At 34.7% G+C, this 19,417-nt stretch overlaps 2 protein-coding genes across 4 annotated transcripts; both read left to right on the forward strand.

Annotated features, from left to right (window-relative positions):
- Positions 1–7,091: 7,091 nt before the first annotated feature.
- LOC113404336 (inositol polyphosphate multikinase) lies at positions 7,092–19,073 on the forward strand. Of its 2 annotated transcripts, none has more exons than XM_026645202.2 (7): positions 7,092–7,248; positions 14,855–14,930; positions 15,515–15,653; positions 16,243–16,488; positions 17,275–17,463; positions 17,907–18,138; positions 18,256–19,073. In XM_026645202.2, the coding sequence occupies exons 2-7, from the start codon at positions 14,865–14,867 to the stop codon at positions 18,737–18,739; spliced, it is 1,356 nt and encodes a 451-aa protein (XP_026500987.2). In that variant the 5' UTR covers positions 7,092–7,248; positions 14,855–14,864; the 3' UTR covers positions 18,740–19,073. The 2 variants fall into 2 exon arrangements, with proteins under 2 accessions (XP_026500987.2, XP_064073660.1); XM_064217590.1 differs by lacking the exon at positions 7,092–7,248 and adding an exon at positions 14,101–14,255.
- LOC113404338 (probable 3-hydroxyacyl-CoA dehydrogenase B0272.3) lies at positions 7,285–13,300 on the forward strand. 2 transcript variants are annotated; one of them, XM_026645206.2, is made up of 5 exons: positions 7,285–7,504; positions 7,772–8,044; positions 8,515–8,600; positions 9,263–9,477; positions 13,002–13,300. In XM_026645206.2, the coding sequence occupies exons 1-5, from the start codon at positions 7,394–7,396 to the stop codon at positions 13,235–13,237; spliced, it is 921 nt and encodes a 306-aa protein (XP_026500991.2). In that variant the 5' UTR covers positions 7,285–7,393; the 3' UTR covers positions 13,238–13,300. The 2 variants fall into 2 exon arrangements, with proteins under 2 accessions (XP_026500991.2, XP_026500989.1); XM_026645204.2 differs by lacking the exon at positions 13,002–13,300 and adding an exon at positions 10,681–11,003.
- Positions 19,074–19,417: the final 344 nt, after the last annotated feature.

Consider the following 19,417-nt stretch of genomic DNA (forward strand, 5'->3'; position numbering starts at 1 on the left):
ATGACAAAGGGGGATCGGACACTTTTTCTTGGGCACTCGGAACGTAAAGACGTTGACGAGATTTTTTTGTAATCCTAATCTTTAATCTATATTTTTGTGTTTATTACAATATAATTGCTAGAACATTTCAGTAAAAGTTTTGTTTGTTGATTTAAAGATATTCTAATAAGAGATTTAATGATTTTGTTTTTATTATTATTTAAGTTTAAATTGTTAAATTGATTATAAATAAGAAACCTTTTATTTGGAGTAGTTTTATTTTTTTTTTTAATTTAATTATTAGCTTTTTGCTAATATCAGAAGTGGGATCTGGCTCCATAGCTAGATTTCCTTTTGACTTGGCATTCTGACTAGGGCTCATTAATTGTGTCTGACTAACATGTCGGGCACAAATAAGAGACAACGAGGTAAAAATACTAATGACACACTAATACAAGGTTTGGAACAGCAGTTGCATGCAATTCTAGACCGTCTCAATGCCTTGGAAGATAGCTCCAGTAACGGGCGATTAAGCAATGCAGTGGCTTCTGGATCAGGCACTGCTGATTTGTTGCCTGTACTACCATCAACATCTGGTCACCCGGAGTCACAAAGACAACCAGCATCACCACTGCCGCGTCCCACCGAGGTATCCGATATTGCTAGTCTGGACATGTCTGTACAGCCGGGACCATCGGTATCCTCCGATACCATAGTGAGTGTGGTGACCGACAGGATTGTTAACGCCATCAACTTAATCCCGGTAAGATCCACCCATATTTATATCTCAAATTTTGACCCGCAGTATAATGATATAGATGCATGGTGTGATGAAGTCGATCACGTACGTATTCTTAATAAATGGGACGATAGAGAGTGTTTATCTCATATTGGTAATTGCCTTAAAGGGGACGCGAAATTATGGTTAAACGAGTGGGTTACAAGTAATCGTACGTGGTCTAACTTTAAAAAGGACTTTAAGGCCTTATGCCCTCGTAAGGTTGACATCGCAAATATATTGTTTGAAGTAATGAGTACTAATTCCGATAGCTATCCTACTTATGCTGAATATGCGAGGCGATCATTATTACGTTTAAAAATTGTTAATGGTTTAAGTAATGAATTAACAGTAGCAATTATAATAAGGGGTATAGTTGATCCTCAAATACGCGCTGCCGCCACTAACGCCAAACTTACACCTGATGATTTAGTGAATTTTTTTTCAATTTATACTAAGCCGATACAACATAAGATTATTCGAGGGCATCGCGAAATGTCTGATTATAAAGCTAATTACGTTAATACGCGTAAGAGGGAATATAGTGATACAAAAAGTAAATGTTTTCTTTGTGGTGGTTTTGGTCATAAGCAATATAAATGTTCGAAACGTTTTAAATCAAATAACAATAATGGGAATGTGCGTAACCTTCCATCAACTACCCCCAATAATACAAATAACATGCAAAATAAAATAGATCTTTGCACTTTCTGTAAAAAGATAGGCCATAAAGTTGAGGATTGTTTTACAAAACAACGTGTTGAAGCTCAGGGTAAACCTAATGTAAACTTTTGTCGTGAAGTTGTTGATAATAGAAGGAAAAATGATATTTGCGCGGCCGTTATACAAGGCGTTCCTGTTGATATTTTAATAGATAGTGGGTCTACAATTTCTTTAATATCGGAATCTATCATAAAACATTTTAAAAGTCACAAGACGCCTTGTTTTCGTATTTTACGCGGTATTGGAAGTCAAGAAGTAGAGTCATGCTTTTCGACCGTGTTGACTGTAGAATTTCCAGAAATTACTTTAGAAATCGATTTTCATATTATTGCTGATTGTTACATGAATACGCCTATAATAATAGGTACCGACGTTTTGAACAGGGATGGGGTTATTTACACGCGATCGAAAGGCAGACAATGTTTGACACGTGTACAAAATGTATTTAATATTGAAACAACAACATCTGACAATATCATAAAAACACCTTTGGTTGGCACTGATAAAGATCGTCTTTTGTCAATTGTTAATGAATTCGCGGAACATTTTATTACTGGCACCGCCACGAGTACGGTCAAAACTGGATCTATGTTTCTACGTTTATCTAATAATTCCCCTATAGTTTATAGACCTTACAGACTCTCTCACGAAGAAAAATTGCGTGTTAGACAAATTATTAAGGAACTTTTATCTAAAGGTATTATAAGAGAATCAGAATCAGCATACTCTAGTCCAATCCTTTTGGTTAAAAAGAAAGACGGCACAGACAGAATGTGTGTTGACTTTAGGGCATTGAATGCAATAACTGTAAAAGATCGCTACCCTCTACCACTTATTGACGATCACATAGACAGACTAGGTAAAAGTAAATTTTTTACAAGCCTTGACATGGCCACTGGGTTCCATCAAATACCAATGAGTAGTGAGTGTATTCATTTGACGGGATTTGTTACCCCAGATGGACACTACGAGTATTTAAAAATGCCGTACGGTTTGGCTAACGCTCCAGTTGTTTACCAACGCATTATCTCAAATACATTACGACCTTTTATTGAACAAAATCGCGTCTTAGTATACATTGATGACGTACTCATACCTAGTTTAACTATCAATGAGGGTTTAGACACTTTACGGGATGTTTTAAAAGTTTTAACTTCTGCTGGGTTTTCGCTCAATTTAAAGAAATGTTCGTTTCTCACAAATGAAGTTGAATATTTAGGGAGAACGATTGGAAATGGTCAGGTTAGACCGAGCGCTTATAAAGTTGAAGCTTTGATTCGTTCCCCAGTTCCAACTAACGTTAAACAGGTTAGGCAATTTCTGGGACTAGCAGGGTATTTTAGACGGTATATTCCTGGGTATTCAATAAAAACTGCTTGTTTATCTCAACTTTTACGCAAGGGGGTAAAGTTCGAATGGGGTAACGATCAAGAGAATGCTCGACAAGACATCATATCGCGTCTTACTAATGAACCGGTTTTGCATATTTTCGATCCTTCTTTGTCAATAGAAGTTCATACCGATGCATCCGCGTTAGGGTACGGGGCTGTCTTGCTTCAGACTCATATGGATGGTCGCAAGACTGTTGTTGCATATTTTAGCAAAGTTACACTTGGTGCAGAGTCACGCTACCATTCATATGAGTTGGAAACATTGGCAGTGGTCAAGGCATTGCAACACTTTAGGCATTACCTTATAGGCATTCACTTCAAAGTAGTAACAGATTGTAATGCCTTGAAACACACTCAACGAAAGAAAGATCTATTACCGAGAATAGCTCGATGGTGGATCTATCTTCAAGATTTCGATTTTGAATTAGAGTATCGTAAGGGAGCAGTATTAGCACATGCTGACTATTTCAGTCGCAACCCGGTAAACATTTGTGAAATACAAAGACCTCGAAATTGGGCTCAAATAGCACAGGCTGCTGATGAAGAGACTCAGACTCTTTTACAAAAATTGAATGATGGGGAACTTGATTCATCTCGTTATGTAAAACACAATGATTTGCTTTACTATAAGTATAATTCTGTGGGTAAAGATGCAAAATTACTTTGTTATATACCAAAAGGACATCGTCTTAGTTTATTACGTATATTTCACGATGAACATCAGCATATCGGTGTTGATAAAACTGTCGATTTAATCTTAAAACATTTTTGGTTCCCAGGGTTGAGATCTTTTGTTCAAAAGTATATTAGACATTGTATTGTATGTTTATCTTACAAAAAATGTGCTAGACAACCCTTACAGCCAATCGAATCGTGGAGTAAGCCCAATGTACCGTTTGAAACATTGCATAGTGACGTTTTAGGGCCATTGCCAGTTTCGAATGGCTATAAGTTTGTTATTATTATTATAGATGCGTTTACAAAATATTGCCTTTTGTACCCAATTGCTAAACAAGATTGTAATGAACTTAAAAGAGTTTTTCAAAATGCCATGTCATTATTTGGATCACCTAAATTAATTGTAGCTGATAGAGGCAGAATGTATGAACATACTGTATTTGTTCAATGGGTCTCGGAAATGGGTAGTGATTTGTATTTGATTACACCTGAAATGCACCAAAGTAATGGACAAGTAGAACGCTATTGTAGAACCATTTTGAATATGATTAGAATAGAAAGTAATTTTAAACAAGAAAAATGGTCCGATGTTTTATGGAAATTACAACTTACATTAAATATTTCAATACAAAAATCAACTAAATGCTCTCCTTTACATCTGTTAATAGGTACCGAGGCCACAACACCAGTGCTACGTTCCATTGTGCGAGACATAGCGCTTGAAGGGACAAGCCCTAATCGTGAGTCGTTGCGTGAATTGGCCCGACAACAAGCCAGTGAATCTCTGGAAAGTAATAGAATCCTCCAGGATTACCGCACAAACAAGACTCGAATTGCGCCTCGTACGTTTAAGATCGGTGACACTGTATTTGTGTTGAAGACCTGTCAATCGACAGGCAAACTGGATGGTGGCATGCGGGGTCCATATAAAGTGGAAAAAGTTTTACCTCATGGGAGGTATGAGTTGAAATTGCTAGCCGGCTCGTATGGTAAAACCACGCAAGCTGCAGCTGAATACATGATTATGTGGCATGGAGAATGGACCCCTGATACTTGTACATCATTCTTCGAAAGTAAGCATTCAAAGACATGTTGAGACCTCTGTCTTTTAAGCATCCTGAGGGCTCTGCTTAGAAATTACAATTATTAGTTTTATGGTAAAGAGCACCCTGAGGGCTCTGCTCTGGGTAGACATGCTGAAGCCTCTGTCTCGTTGCATCCTGAGGGCTCTGCAACAGATGTTTCATATGCGCATATGAAGTTATTATTTCGAGGGTAGCATCCTGAGGGCTCTGCTAACATTTGATTGCAATATGTTTGTTTATTGAAAAATTTTCATAACATAACGATGTTTTTGTTTGTTTTAGCTGAGAATGAGGAGTTCGTAGATCAAATGCCAGATCCACCAAACGATGTGCCATATCAAACGGGCGAGGGCGCGCCGTCGTCAGGATAGGCCGTGTTAGCGACAAAAATATCACCGGTGTTGTGGTCACGTGTCCTACTGTTATAAAGCTATAAAAGAGCATGACAAAGGGGGATCGGACACTTTTTCTTGGGCACTCGGAACGTAAAGACGTTGACGAGATTTTTTTGTAATCCTAATCTTTAATCTATATTTTTGTGTTTATTACAATATAATTGCTAGAACATTTCAGTAAAAGTTTTGTTTGTTGATTTAAAGATATTCTAATAAGAGATTTAATGATTTTGTTTTTATTATTATTTAAGTTTAAATTGTTAAATTGATTATAAATAAGAAACCTTTTATTTGGAGTAGTTTTATTTTTTTTTTTAATTTAATTATTAGCTTTTTGCTAATAATATATATAATATACCCTGCCTGGAAGTCAAAAAGTATTAACTCCACGCTTTTCTATCATCTATAGAATCCAGTATTGATTAAAATGTTTTTTTATTTATGTATTTTTTACAAATGATATGAATTTATAAATCGACAAAGTTATAAATATCTGTGAAATTTAGCTTCTTGCCCCAAGAAGGATTTATTGACTTTGCGGAGTCGGAAACTTGGCGTTATAAACTTATCCGTCTCCTGCACATATAATGATTATCACTTATTCTGATAATTGGAGCCTAGTGTGTATATTATATAAGATCTTATTTTTTCATTTTGTTTGATTACTTTGATTGCTTGGTAGCTAATTCAATACCATACCAATACAATACCTAAAGCTGCATCGCCGCTACGATTCGCACGACCGAGGTCCGATCTTGCTATACTAATCTGTATTTATGAAACATACAATTGTATAAGCTATAAGAATCATGTGACCCATCCGTCGCGTGTCGCCACAAATTTACAAAGTTTATAAAATGATCGTACGAACGCTGCTTTATTGCAGATAATTTTAGTATGGCATTTAAAAGTCTATATAATGGCGACAGTTAAAAATCGACCACTATAATCATGCACTTATATGCATTTTGAATTAAAATATTTCTTAGATATTCGAATAGATTTGAGATGACGCAGGAATGTTTTCCGAATTGCCTTATTTATTTAAGTTGGAAAACTTTGCTTACAACCTCCGTGGAAGGTTTCGTCGCCTTTAGTACTGTATCACTCGCGTTGAGTTAACTCAACATTCTCATTTATATTAGATTTGTTAACAGTGACTATAATATAGTAGATATTGTGGAACCCTGAGGGACTCCGACCTGGATAGCGCCATATGAGATCTGCCAGGTCTGCCAGGCAATCGTAGGATCTGTAGTTAATATTATCAGAATTAGTAGTATAAAGTAGGTGACGTTGATGTTCAACGAGAAGTCCTTTGAAATATCTTCATATATTTGGTTATTTGGTGTACATGAATGAAATGAAATGCTCATCAATTAGTTTCTGTTTGGTCTTAACAATGTTCTTGATTTTAAATAGACATACAGTCAGAATTTGATAAATTGATAAGGACGTAATTTTGTAACCTGTAGGCAGATTTCTAGGTTTCCTTGGTTTTACATTACATATAACTATAGCTTCTTTCCATTGATCGGAAACGATAGGGGCAGATTTGACATCTTGGGTGCCTCTCCTGATATTTAATACGTTACTGGGTCTATTGCAGAAGCTGCCTAAGCTTTGCAGTTCTAGGCCCACCCGGGCCTACTCTTCCTATAGAGAAATTCATCCCTAGGGAAGGAGTAGACTGCCAGAATGCATATGAATTTAGAACTAGTGAAAAGCCTTGCTATGTTTGAAAGGCGGACGCATTGTGTTAATTTTTGGGATTGATGTCAGAGCGACATTGTTCTAGTGGGGGTCGCATCTTATAACAATAGCAAAGATTATATAAACTTTCTTCGGGTACCAGTCATGTTGAGAATTGACATTTTGACAACTTGACTACAACATTAACAATTGTGTTGGTTTTTCGTACCGCTTTAAATGTTAATATTATTATTAAATAAAGTATATACATTTTCCGTTTTTGTATAGTTAATTCGAAAATTTAGTTTTAAAATATATTGTGATTTATTATTTATGGATAGTAACAAGATGTGCTTTTAATATATTTTATAACAACGAAACAAAAACTTATATTACTGCAAAAGTGAATTTAAACTTTATTGACAAATACATAAAAATATTTTTTTTTATCACTTAGTGATATTTAGTTATTTCACGGTTGATAAAATGTGTTGTTTACGTTGCCGTATCGCTACAATATATGGCAGGTAAGTGATATTATCATTCAACTTAGGCGTATAAATTTATTTTTTTATCTCGTACATCAAACGGAGTGAATGGACTTTGAATTAGACATTATACCGGTTAAGTAGCAAATTATCGCGTCGGCATTTCAATATATTTAAATACAAAATGAACAAATTAATAGGAATTACTAGAAACTTTTCTAATTCCACGTCTTTAAATGCTATTAAAACGGTCACGGTTGTCGGAGGGGGTCTTATGGGATCTGGCATTGCTCAGGTAAGTTAAGTATTGAAAAAAAACATCCTTAATTTTTTTTTTAATTTAATTCATTTTACTTTATTCATAAAAAATGCTTTATTTCTATATTTTAAACTGTATAAACATATTCATCATAGTTTTTTTGAGTAAATGTTCGTATAATATTCTTTTTTATTTTTCTAAAATATAAAATAGTATAAAAACATGTTTGTACAACATCAATATTCAAATTAAGCAAATATAATTTAATGTTCTATTTAAACATATCATCTATTTTGTTAATAGGTCGCAGCACAAGCTGGCCAAAATGTAACAATAATAGATCTAAAACCAGAATCACTGGAGAAAGCTGAGAAATCTATTCAGAACAACCTTAATCGGGTCGCTAGAAAAGCTTATAAAGATGACCCAGCAAAGATTGAAGCCTTTGTTAAAGAAGCAAGTGACAGAATCAAAGTTTCAACTAAAATAGAAGATGGAGTTAACGTTGATCTGATTGTTGAAGCTATTGTTGAGAGGCTCGATGTTAAGCAAGAGTTGTTCAACAAACTCGATCAGGTATGTCTTCAAATACTAATTTCTTCTGATCTAGTTTCAACTAGGTGTTATATATGATTACTCTCTGGTGTCTGTAACTGATATTAAAAGTATTAAACAAAAAAGTAACCTCTTGTTTTATGGCATAATCATTTTTTATACCAAACATTACTTCAACATGAATAATGAATATATATATGTAAACTTGTTAGCAATTATTGTACTTATAGTAAAATATTTTGGACTGTAAATGTCGCTCTTCTAAACAAATGTCTTTCCACTGATGAGAAAGTTTGGATCTATTTAATTCATACATTGCATTGGAGAATAAACATTTTGCATAATTCAAAACTTTTCTCATGATGTTTTGCTTTGCCGCTGTGCAGAAGAATTAAGATTACCAATTATAAGAAATAAGTACTGGTTGGATGTCCAGATATGAACCAGCAGATATGATATACAATCCAATAATGCATATGTTTTCTTTTCAGCTATGCCCTGAACATACCATTCTTGCAAGTAACACATCATCAATTTCAATTAATGAGATTGGAGCGGGTATCAAAAGGAAGGACAGGTATCTAACTAATATATACATTTTATAGTTTGAATAGATATGGCTGGTAGTCATTGCAGGCTGAATGAATCCGAATGAAACAGCATGGATATAGATTGTAGTCTGGAATAGGCTACTTTTCATCCTGGAAAAATGTACTCAACAACTGCATAACACCCCTCTCACTCTCCTAACACACGGAACCTAGTATTTAATAATAATGACTGATTACAATGTCATTTTGAACATTGCATTTAATTTCCTAATCATAAACAAATAAAAACCTTGGAAATTATATAAGTTATTTTGTGTGACTACTTACAATTCTCTTCAATCTTCTTTAATTCTATTTATAAATGTAATTAGTAAAAAAATGTAAAAACACAAAACATAATTTACTAATTCAGATCATGAGATGAGATAATGATGCTTTAAAAAAGTCTCTTTGTATAAGAGGGGTCTTGTTCCACTATTGCCACTCTGTTCCAGTGCAGTTTGATGTTTAAAGTGTGTTTTAAGCAACTAAGAATTATAATTAGTTAGCACGTAGTAGACATGATTAGTTAGCCACAGGAAAATATAGTATAAAGATGCTACTAGTCGAGGCCAAAGAGCCACCAAGCCAGTTGTGAAAGTGTGTATGTCCTAAAAAATTAACAATATGATGTTAATGTTCTATTCAGATTTGGAGGTCTACATTTCTTCAACCCTGTACCCGTGATGCGTCTCTTGGAAGTCATTAAGGGTGACCATATATCTGAAGAGACATACCAAACTATGATGGCATGGGGTAAATCTGTTGGAAAGACTTGTATTACTTGCAAAGACACTCCTGGATTTGTGGTCAACCGATTGCTCGGACCGTACAGTGCTGAGGCACTAAGGATGTATGAGAGAGGTAACTAATAAATAATTAAATTCATCCATGCATGCAAAAAGGCATATGATACATAAACCAACCAATAGTACATTGTTACTTTATTACACTATTAAAGAAAATATGATTCATAATTTTTTACTACAAAAGTTTGCTTGTAAAATTAAAACTTGTAATTTTTTTTTAATAATGTTGAATCTTGAGAATCTTGTTGAGTCTTGTACCTTGAGATGTGTAATTTATATTACTATGATTTTTATTCTGTGCATGTTTAATTATAAATTTTCATTTGGTTTTGTATGGTGCTTTATACATTATCATAACAAATTTCAATTGGGTCATTATATATATACATCATTCGTATACACATTCAAATTCAAAACATTTGGTTATTTTTTTTGGTGTGAACAGAGTATCACATGCATTGGGGTGCAATGTAACAAATTCGATAGGTTTTACTGCGGCCACATGTATTGAATTGCACATGCTTGTTTTAATTTAATGGAAGAAGGGCTTACTCATGCTTGTGTGGGTTGGTACCACTTGTACCTAACCAGCAGAGCTTGCACAGTCAAAACTTATCAGCTATATATAAGTTGCTTAGGAACTGATTAGAAAAATCACTGTTTTCTTCTTTGGAATGACAAATCATATGAAACAAAAAAGAAAACATTTTTCAACATAGTTCTTCAAATACATAGAAGTCAATGTTGTTCGACTAAACACCGCCTGCACAATTTTATAGAGGTTTGTGGAGTAGGAAATAATTAATATTCTTCAAAGTGTTATCGCTTGGATGGTTGTAACATATCATCAGGTGTTTATATGCTAGCGTTCCTGTTATAAATAAAAAATAATAATTAAGCTTTCTTCTGCTCACAAGTTTTACCTACACATCACAGTATGTATGTATTGGTGTGTATTCTATACAAATATATGGTTATACTATAATTATAATTTGTATGTATTTATTATGTAGTTTATTTGGATTTGGGGCTTTGTTTGAGTGATAGAAATAATATATATGAATGCATGATTCCGAATAATTATTATATAATGTAAGTATATTTATTGTTATTGTTTAATATATAATTAGGCATTATGTATCGATGGCTTTTATATAACATATATACAACAAATGATATATATATTTTGTTTATAAATATTAAAATTTATAAAGAATTAAATTGTATCTTGAACATTTTATTTTATCTGTTTTCCCAGGTGACGCGTCAAAAGAGGATATAGATATTGGAATGAAGTTAGGTGCGTCATTGCCCATGGGCCCGCTTGAGTTAGCAGATTACACAGGCTTGGATACTAACAAATTTGTCCTACAAGTTCTGTACGAGAAGACCAATAACCCCGTATTCAAACCAATAGACTTGTTAGAGAAGATGGTCGCTGATGGAAAACTTGGAATCAAGACTGGGGAGGGATTTTATAAATATACGAAATGATTGCTATACTTCTAATGTTTATTATAAATCGATTTTTGTACTCAGATATTTATAATTAATGTTTTGGTTAAATATTTTATATTTTTATCATTGCTTTTTATTATTATTAGTAACAAAAACCCGCCTTAGTTTTCGACTACGCAATATGGCAACTAGCGTTTATTTAAGTATATATTGTTTGTGGGATGTGCGCACTACGAATAAAATAGAACCATCTGCGTACGATAGGTGGTGCATACAATGCCCCCTTTTAGTACCTACATGGGTAGTCTTCTAGACAGATAGAAGCGTGCAGGACAACGACGATACCCGATAGGGTAATTGTTGCTAACGCTCCCATCATACGAAAACATTTATTGTGATGACACCACTAGGGACGTCTCGCCAACTGTATTAACGACTTACCAAATCTGTTACGAACAGCAGCGCTCCTCATCTTACCGAGGACTTCCAGAGATAAGATTTCAAAGCCTCAGTAATGAGACTCCGCCTTAGAATATTACTCAATCAGAAAAAACACAGTTACCCTTTTCTTAAATTTAATGAATAGTTATTTTATTAACTAATACATTTCGTATATTGCCAATATCTATTGGCCATGGTTTAGGCGCGATAATTCGAAGCGAATTTATTATATTTATATAAAACAAATTCGCTTGTTTTTATCAACCTCTTTATCTGACCTTGTGCATTTAAAATAATTTCAGTTCCTTCGTTCGTCTTATCGTAACGTAATTACAACTTTACCTTTATATTCAATGTATTTGTAATTATATTTTGACATTGTATAGCAATGACTAATAAATAATAACTATATATGTAGTATAAAAAAACATCTAAATCCAATTGTTCATTTCAAAATGTTTTTGATAATTAAAATTATCCGACACGACTCGCTCTGGTACAAAACACCACATTGTCTAAGTTTGATTGAATTAAATTAATAAATAACAATTATATAAATAGCGTTCGCATAATAACTGCAATTCATCAATCATCACTTTTGCTAGGAATATAAGTTCTGCAAACAACTGTACATTATTGTTGCGTCCGGTTTGCTGGGTGATCACAGGCTGTGTGACTTAATCCAGATCGCGGCAGTGTAACTATAGGCACAAGGGACATAACATCTCAGTTCCTAAAGTTGGACGCGCATTAATTATGTAAGAAATGTTTAAAATTTGATACGACTGTGACCACTTATCGGTTGGCCCATTTTGTTACTGCAGTTTTTTATTACTTTACACAATAATTCGATAAAATGTTCAGTGCATCCATTTATGGAAATATGAGGTATTTCTTTCTAGACGTCGGATGACGACGATAATACTTGGTATCCGCCGGCTTTGATAATGGGATACAATATAAAACTACTAAGTAAATTTATAGCCAGTGGTAATAGACTGTTGTAAAAAAAAAATCAAGAAAAATTTTCTCTTTGTCCATATGAGGAAAATAATGTTACGTATGTAACAATTTTAAAATATTCTCTGATTACTTGATTAGTATATTTTCAAATCAACCACCATTCACCAATATAATGCTGGATGAACCTGAGATGAACGAGCAAATAAACAGTTGATTTTAGTATAGATGAATGTGGTAACACTGGTGTATTTAGTTATGTTTGTTATTGACAAGCTACTTTCTTTTCAAATAATTACAATGATTCCGTGTATGAGGGGGCCAGGTATTATGTGGAATTTGTCTGGGTATAAGCTATCTCTTTCATACAAATCTGTCCAAACGCTTTTCCTATAAATATAATAAAAATTATTCGGAGTTACATCTCCATATGTATATAACACATAAATAAATACAATAAATATACATTATACCTAATGTGTTCTATAGAATGTGTGGAGGTTCTTAGTTTTCTAAACTTGTCCAAGTTCCACGGATTAATGTAAATTTGTGTGTTAATTTGTAAGTAGTATGTGCATTTCTTATCCAAGGGAATTAATAAAGATGAAATATTATAATAAAAAACCTTTCTTCTTCTCTTTCTTCTTTTGTCTTAAAACTTGTTCCAGGCAAGTATTTAAAAATAAATTAACTTAAACCATAATTTTAAGCATATTTCAGGTGATGCCTCATCTCGTGATATCGATACAGCTATGAAGTTAGGTGCAGGTTATCCTATGGGTCCATTGGAGTTAGCTGACTTCACTGGTTTAGACAACAAGAAATCTATTTTAGCTGTAATGTTAGAGAAAACTAGCAACCCTGTGTTCAGGCAAGTAACGATTATAAACAAATTGGTTAGCGAAGGAAAATATGGAAGAAAGAGTGGGGAAGGAATTTATAAATACAATAATTAATTAATCTTCTTTCTCTAGAAAAACTAATTAAATCCATTGTTGTTCATGTTGGGACAAGTTTAAAAAAAATTATAATTTGCAAAATGTGAATTTTTTACTTAGATAATTTAAGCCGTGTAATGAATTAATGAAAGGTTAAATGTGATCAAGAACGAAATGGGAATGGAAAAAGTTGTATATGGTTTTATTTAGATAGATAAATAAATATGTATTTGATTGAATAGTCTTTTATTGATAAGGCGAGTATTGAAATACAGCTGTTTCCTTTTAGAAATTATCTATTAAAAAATCCTATTATATCGATAAGTTATACTATAACAATGCTTGTGTTGATAAACTTCCGCGGTAAGTTTTTTCATTGGCTCTCAATGCCAATGTCACAAAGGAAACCGTATAAGGTACAAAAATGTAGATTATACGAATAGTATCATTATATAAGACAAATTCTATATATAAGATAAGTTTTATGATGAGTACTAAAGTTGTGTTAAGTAGTTTATTATTTATATCGATAAGAGTTTATCTTACAATATTAACTGGTTCTATTCACATATTACAGATTAGATTTAATCCGTAGAATTTAAAATATATAAGAGAGAAATTTTTAAGATAAATCTATGGACACAAGTGGTATATCCGTTATTTTGTTTATATTTTTTAAAAACAATTATTGTAATATAGGCATAAATAATATTATTATACTTTAGTCAACACAATACTATATGGCCACACTTACCACCAGATAAGCCATTTACTTTGTTCTTTTTAAAAAATGTCTTATTCTAAATATGTGAAGATGTTGATAAAAAAAATCAGTAAGGTACGGTAGATACGTTTCACAATTTTTCTATAAAATATCCTGTTATCGATGAGCGAATTATAAAAACGATAAATTTCCGACAACGTTGATTTATAGCAGATTAGATAAATACATATATCACTCGTTTATCAGTTAGTTTTTATAAAAGAAAACAATCAAAAGTGTCTAAAAAATAGTAAATTCAACGTTTATAATAAGGTAAATTGTTACTTTGTGTTATTTATATTTTTTAAAATATAACTGTATAGTTATCCTTTAGGTAAGAACTGTTTCAATCATTGAGTGAAGAGTTTATAATGAATTACAGATATACAATACGAGTCATGTTTGAATATTATGTATATTATATGTATTTTTATTTTGTAAAATTAATATAATCTAGTTTTACAAATATATAATGTAGTTTTACAAATAACCTTAGTTTGAATAAAATAAATGATAAACGATTTTTTTTTAATACCTCTTATCAATTATAAAAAGTTTTTTTTTTAATATATCGTGACTCTGAATCTAATTTGACCTGACCGTTAACAATACAGACCTTATTTTATTTATTCTAAAATCAACATTTTATCATGACATCATCATTATTATAACTATCATTTGTTAATGTATATTATCACAAATAAAGCTTAACAACCTATGTAACGTTTAACATTTTTAACATCTACCTACCTTGATTTCATTGTATGTGTTTCTTAAAATTATTCTTTGGACAATTATATTTTTTTACTCTATTTATTAAACTGTGTGTGACGAAAAAAAGCGTTATTTATATTTTAACGTGTTTATTACAGAAAGAAATAAATGAGTGATGTGGGCGAAAGACCGAAGACTCGAAGACCAGTGCGAAGGCAAAGGTCTATTTATCAGGTGAATACGGTTTTTTTTAAATTTATGATTACAATGAACTTTATGAATAATTAAAATATTCTATTGATACTTAACGAACATAGTTATAAGAAAATAATTTGCTATTATTATTTTCATATCTGCTAATATTTCATTCTGTATTTTGATAGTAGAGGGAATCCCAACCGTGAATCAAAGTAGGAAAATTAAGGAAGATAATGTCCATTTTGGAGGTTATTGTTAAATATACTGTTACGAAAAATTAACGAGCGAAGTGAGATATGTAATATAGTTTTAAAATACCATTAAGTATAAAGAAATTAACAAGGAATTCTAAAATACGCGAAACCCAACGATTTTTTTTGATATGACCTCTCGGTATTACGTAGGTTTGACAATAAATAAAAAAAACATCACAATAGCGTATCGAATAGAAAAAATAAATATGTTCCTAAATATAATTTGTTTCGAAGTAATCTTGGGCAAGATTACAGTAAAAAAGTTAATTGTAAAAACGCTTTAGAAATCTGACACATTTCTGGCGCAAAAAGTAGTTTCACTTTAGTCACGAGTGTTGCTCGTATTAAAAATGAAATATTTCTCAGGTGCATTACAGTCTCCGCCCGAGAGAGGACGAGATGATGGCCAAGCCGCTCGCCATGCCGTCGGGCCCGCTGCAGGTGCACGCCTTCGAGCTGCAAGTCGCTGGACACAAGAATGACAAGACCGACACGCGGTACATGGGTAACGAATGTTTTCAAACAGTTATAGCAATGCATTTATCGAGGTGCTATTAAGATTCCTGCTAGCACCATCAGTTAAGCGTAAAAATGTAGGAAAAGGAATATAGGAGAGGAGAAGACAATAGTTAAGTGTCAGGATTGTCATCGATCAGGATTGAAATTGCAGATTTTACGTCGACGATTTAAAAAAAAATATGATTCTCAATAAAGGTTGATACTCAACAGTATCAATCGTCCTTCTTATCCTTTCCTCTTAAAACAGTACATAATAAATTACAAAAAAATATAAATTAGTTTTTTTCTTAATATGTTGCGCTTCATCTTGCATCTGCACTGCACTGTCTTGCCCTAAGACACCTACTTCACTTGTTGCGCGCAGTTTCCCGTTCCAGTTGATAATTCAACTGAGGAAGTAGAGTACTTGTAGAGTACAATATCATTGCGCAGTCTTCGAGTGACGGCCATGGCCAATATAGTTCAGGTTACAATTCAATATATCTACTACTAGGCAGGCGCCTAGTAATAAAAATACGATTTAAATAAAAACTCATAACGATATCTTCTAACAAGAATAATATAATATCACACAGGATTACTCCAATGCAGCAACGGCAGAGTCCTCAAACCAATCATAAAGGAATGCCAGAAGCGAGAAGTAGAATTCTATTCCCGGGTGTGGTCTTCCAATGATCCAGATCTGGTGGAACTTAGGAAGTACATCCCAAAGTATTACGGCTGCAAGAAGTTCACTTACAATGGATACGAACAGGAGTATATCATGCTAGAAGATTTAACAGAGAGGATGCTGGAACCGTGTATTATGGATGTGAAAATTGGTAAATATTCCCAAGTCAGTAATTAGACTAAATTATCAAGTAACGTAACGGCGTGTAAATGTCTTTCGCTTGAGAAGAAGATTACAACGCTACTCCAAAACGGGTTACGTTGTTACCCCTCTTAAGAAGAGACCTCCGCCAAACCATGAGTGGAGTTGAGCGGATGCGTTATCTGCTTGATCACCCGAGGAGAGCTCCTCCAAGCCACGAGTGAAGCAAAGCGGTCTCTCCAATCCTCGTCGAAGATGGCCAGCCATCGTAGTGTTTATTTTTTGGTTAGTTTAAGGATACCAAACGTGGGTTCACTCCTTAGTGGGCCCACGTACCGTTCTGAATGTTTCCACTGCATGAAAAGAGGCTATCTACTTAATAATTAGGTTTTGGGTAAATAGACGAAAAAATCCTCACGATGTTTCCCTTCATCGCCAAGGACGAGATGAATTATGAAAACAAATGAACTCATGAAATCTTAGTAGTGTTTACCTTGGTTTGAACCCACACTCATATTAGACAGTATTGATAAAAGCATTAAAAGTCGAAGATTTGAGTTCATCCGGTTAGGTAGAACTGGCACGAAATTCAGTTACATAACAGGAATTTAGGTGTAATATTAAATAACTCTATTTATTGTGATTTTATATTTTTAATTTAATCTTATATGAAAATATGCAGCGAAAAACTTTGCATAAATGTAATAATTGTAGGTACATTTATGGTCTTCATGAACGAGCTCTGTCATACTAGAATAGATTTATGTTATATAAATCATATCTGACAAAACTATAGGCAGAAGAACATGGGATCCGCTCGCAACAGAAGAGAAGATTAAGAAAGAACAAAGCAAGTACAAACAATGTAAAGAAGAATATGGTTTCTGCATACCCGGCTACCAAGTGTACAAGCTAGCCACGGGTAAGCTGCAGAAGTACAACAAGGACTACGGGAAGAAATTACATGGGACCATGGTTAGGACAGGTGAGACTTGTAACCGATAGGTGGATAATTAGTATTGCTTTAAATTTGCTCGGTATAAGTGTGATGATGTAATGATTTCCTAAAAAGGAGGTTCTCCCAGGGTTCGTCTTTTTAGAATTTGCACCGAATGCCTTTTTGGAACGTCACCTATTACAGTAGCAGGCTCGTATAATCAACGTTAGTATGCCGTCGGGGTGCTCTCAGATTGTGCCGCGGATAGCGCACATATCGAGGAGACTACGCCGTCGCGGACCGTTGCCGATTTTTAGTATCCGAAACAGAAATCATACACATATAACAGGTTAACGAACCGCTGTACTCTCGGCATCCTCCTCGGTCGCCTGAAGATGTGACGGGTTGCAGGTAGACGACGCGCTGTAGCGCTCGGCCTCACTGCGATTCCGACAACTCGGAACGCGTAGTAACGATGATTCTCGACGCAGCCGTGAAGAACTTCCTGAACGGCGGGGGCGGCGCGGGGGGCGGGGGCGGCGCAGGGGGCGCGGGGGCCGCGGGCGGCGCGGTGTGCCGCGCGCTGCTGCTGCAGCTGCTGGCGGCGCTGTGGGCGCTGCAGCGCTGGGCGGCGCGCGCGCGGCCGCTGTCGCTGTTCGCCGCGTCGCTGCTGCTCGTGTACGACGCCGCCCGCCTGCGCGCCTGCTGCGACGAGCCGCCCGCGTGAGTGGCGAGCGATCGCCGATTTTACGAAATTTGGAATGAACCGAGTGTCGGCATCGATGTCGGCAGCCGAATGCTGCGGCCTATATTTGTCATCCGGCAGGTCGTTTGTTTCAGATCGCGTATGCAATGTCGCCCGCCGTCGATACCTCGGAGGAAATCGATTCATTCGATGCACAGTCCCGTGGCGGGGTCCAACTTTAGCGGTCAGATCTCCTCCAAGGGCCCCGTTTACAGAAAAGTCAATTCCGTTCCCATATCTCCGATGAGTCTCACCAGGGAATCCTTCTCCTCGCCTCCCCCGATCAAGTCTCCTTGGACCGAGGCCCTGGAGAAGCTGAACAACAGCCACTCCTTCGAGCATAATTACGAAGACAAATTGTCGAAGATCAAGATGAACTACAGGGCGTTGTTGGATCAGCTGTCGAGCGACTCCCCGAACCCGAATCCGTGGGGGACCGTGAAGATAATAGACTTCGTGCACGCTTTCTTCAATGACGAGGACGAAGCAAAAGTTGACACCAATTTCAGAGATGGAATAGACAGCTTAGTTGAAATATTTGAATCTTTATTGAGAGAGACCGACGATCAGGTTTTCTGATAATATTTTTTCTTGTTACCGATTTTTCGGGACGAAGGATTAAACGCCATGATATTTACTTAGTGGCATTAAAATATCCAACATCAACTATACCAAATGACTAAAACCGACTGGTTTTTTGATCCAAATCTTGAATAATATTATATATTAATAGGCATTTATTAAAATTATTTTAGGGTCATTTTTCATTATGTGAAAACATATAAGTTATCTGTGCTCCAAGATATATTCAAATAATGGTTTATTTTAAATGTCTTCGTTGTGCCAAATTTATTTGTACAGTATTGTTCGAAAAAAATCCTATAAATGAAAAAATGTGCCAATTTTATTCATAATTAATTTTCTAAATGACAGAGAAATGTCTCTCAGACTATATTTTATAATTGTTGCTACACATTAAGTTGTATTTCTTTGTAAATATAAATTTTTAATAGTTAAGCCATCGTTTCTCAAACTTTTAACTTTTTAACGTGACCATGACATTCAGCCACACGTGCATCCACTGTCCTCCAGCCTGCATGCGTCGTTGATTTGTCTAGTGGCGGAGCATTTACTGGCTGATACTTATGGTTTTCATAGGCAGCCCGCGATGCTAAATGGGGATTTACTCGAGCGTTGAACCTAATTATTGAAGTTTAGAGGGTAGAAAAGAAAAGGTATGGATATGATGTATATATT

This window comes from Vanessa tameamea, chromosome 17 (genome assembly GCF_037043105.1).
Source record: "Vanessa tameamea isolate UH-Manoa-2023 chromosome 17, ilVanTame1 primary haplotype, whole genome shotgun sequence".
NCBI lineage: Eukaryota > Metazoa > Arthropoda > Insecta > Lepidoptera > Nymphalidae > Vanessa > Vanessa tameamea.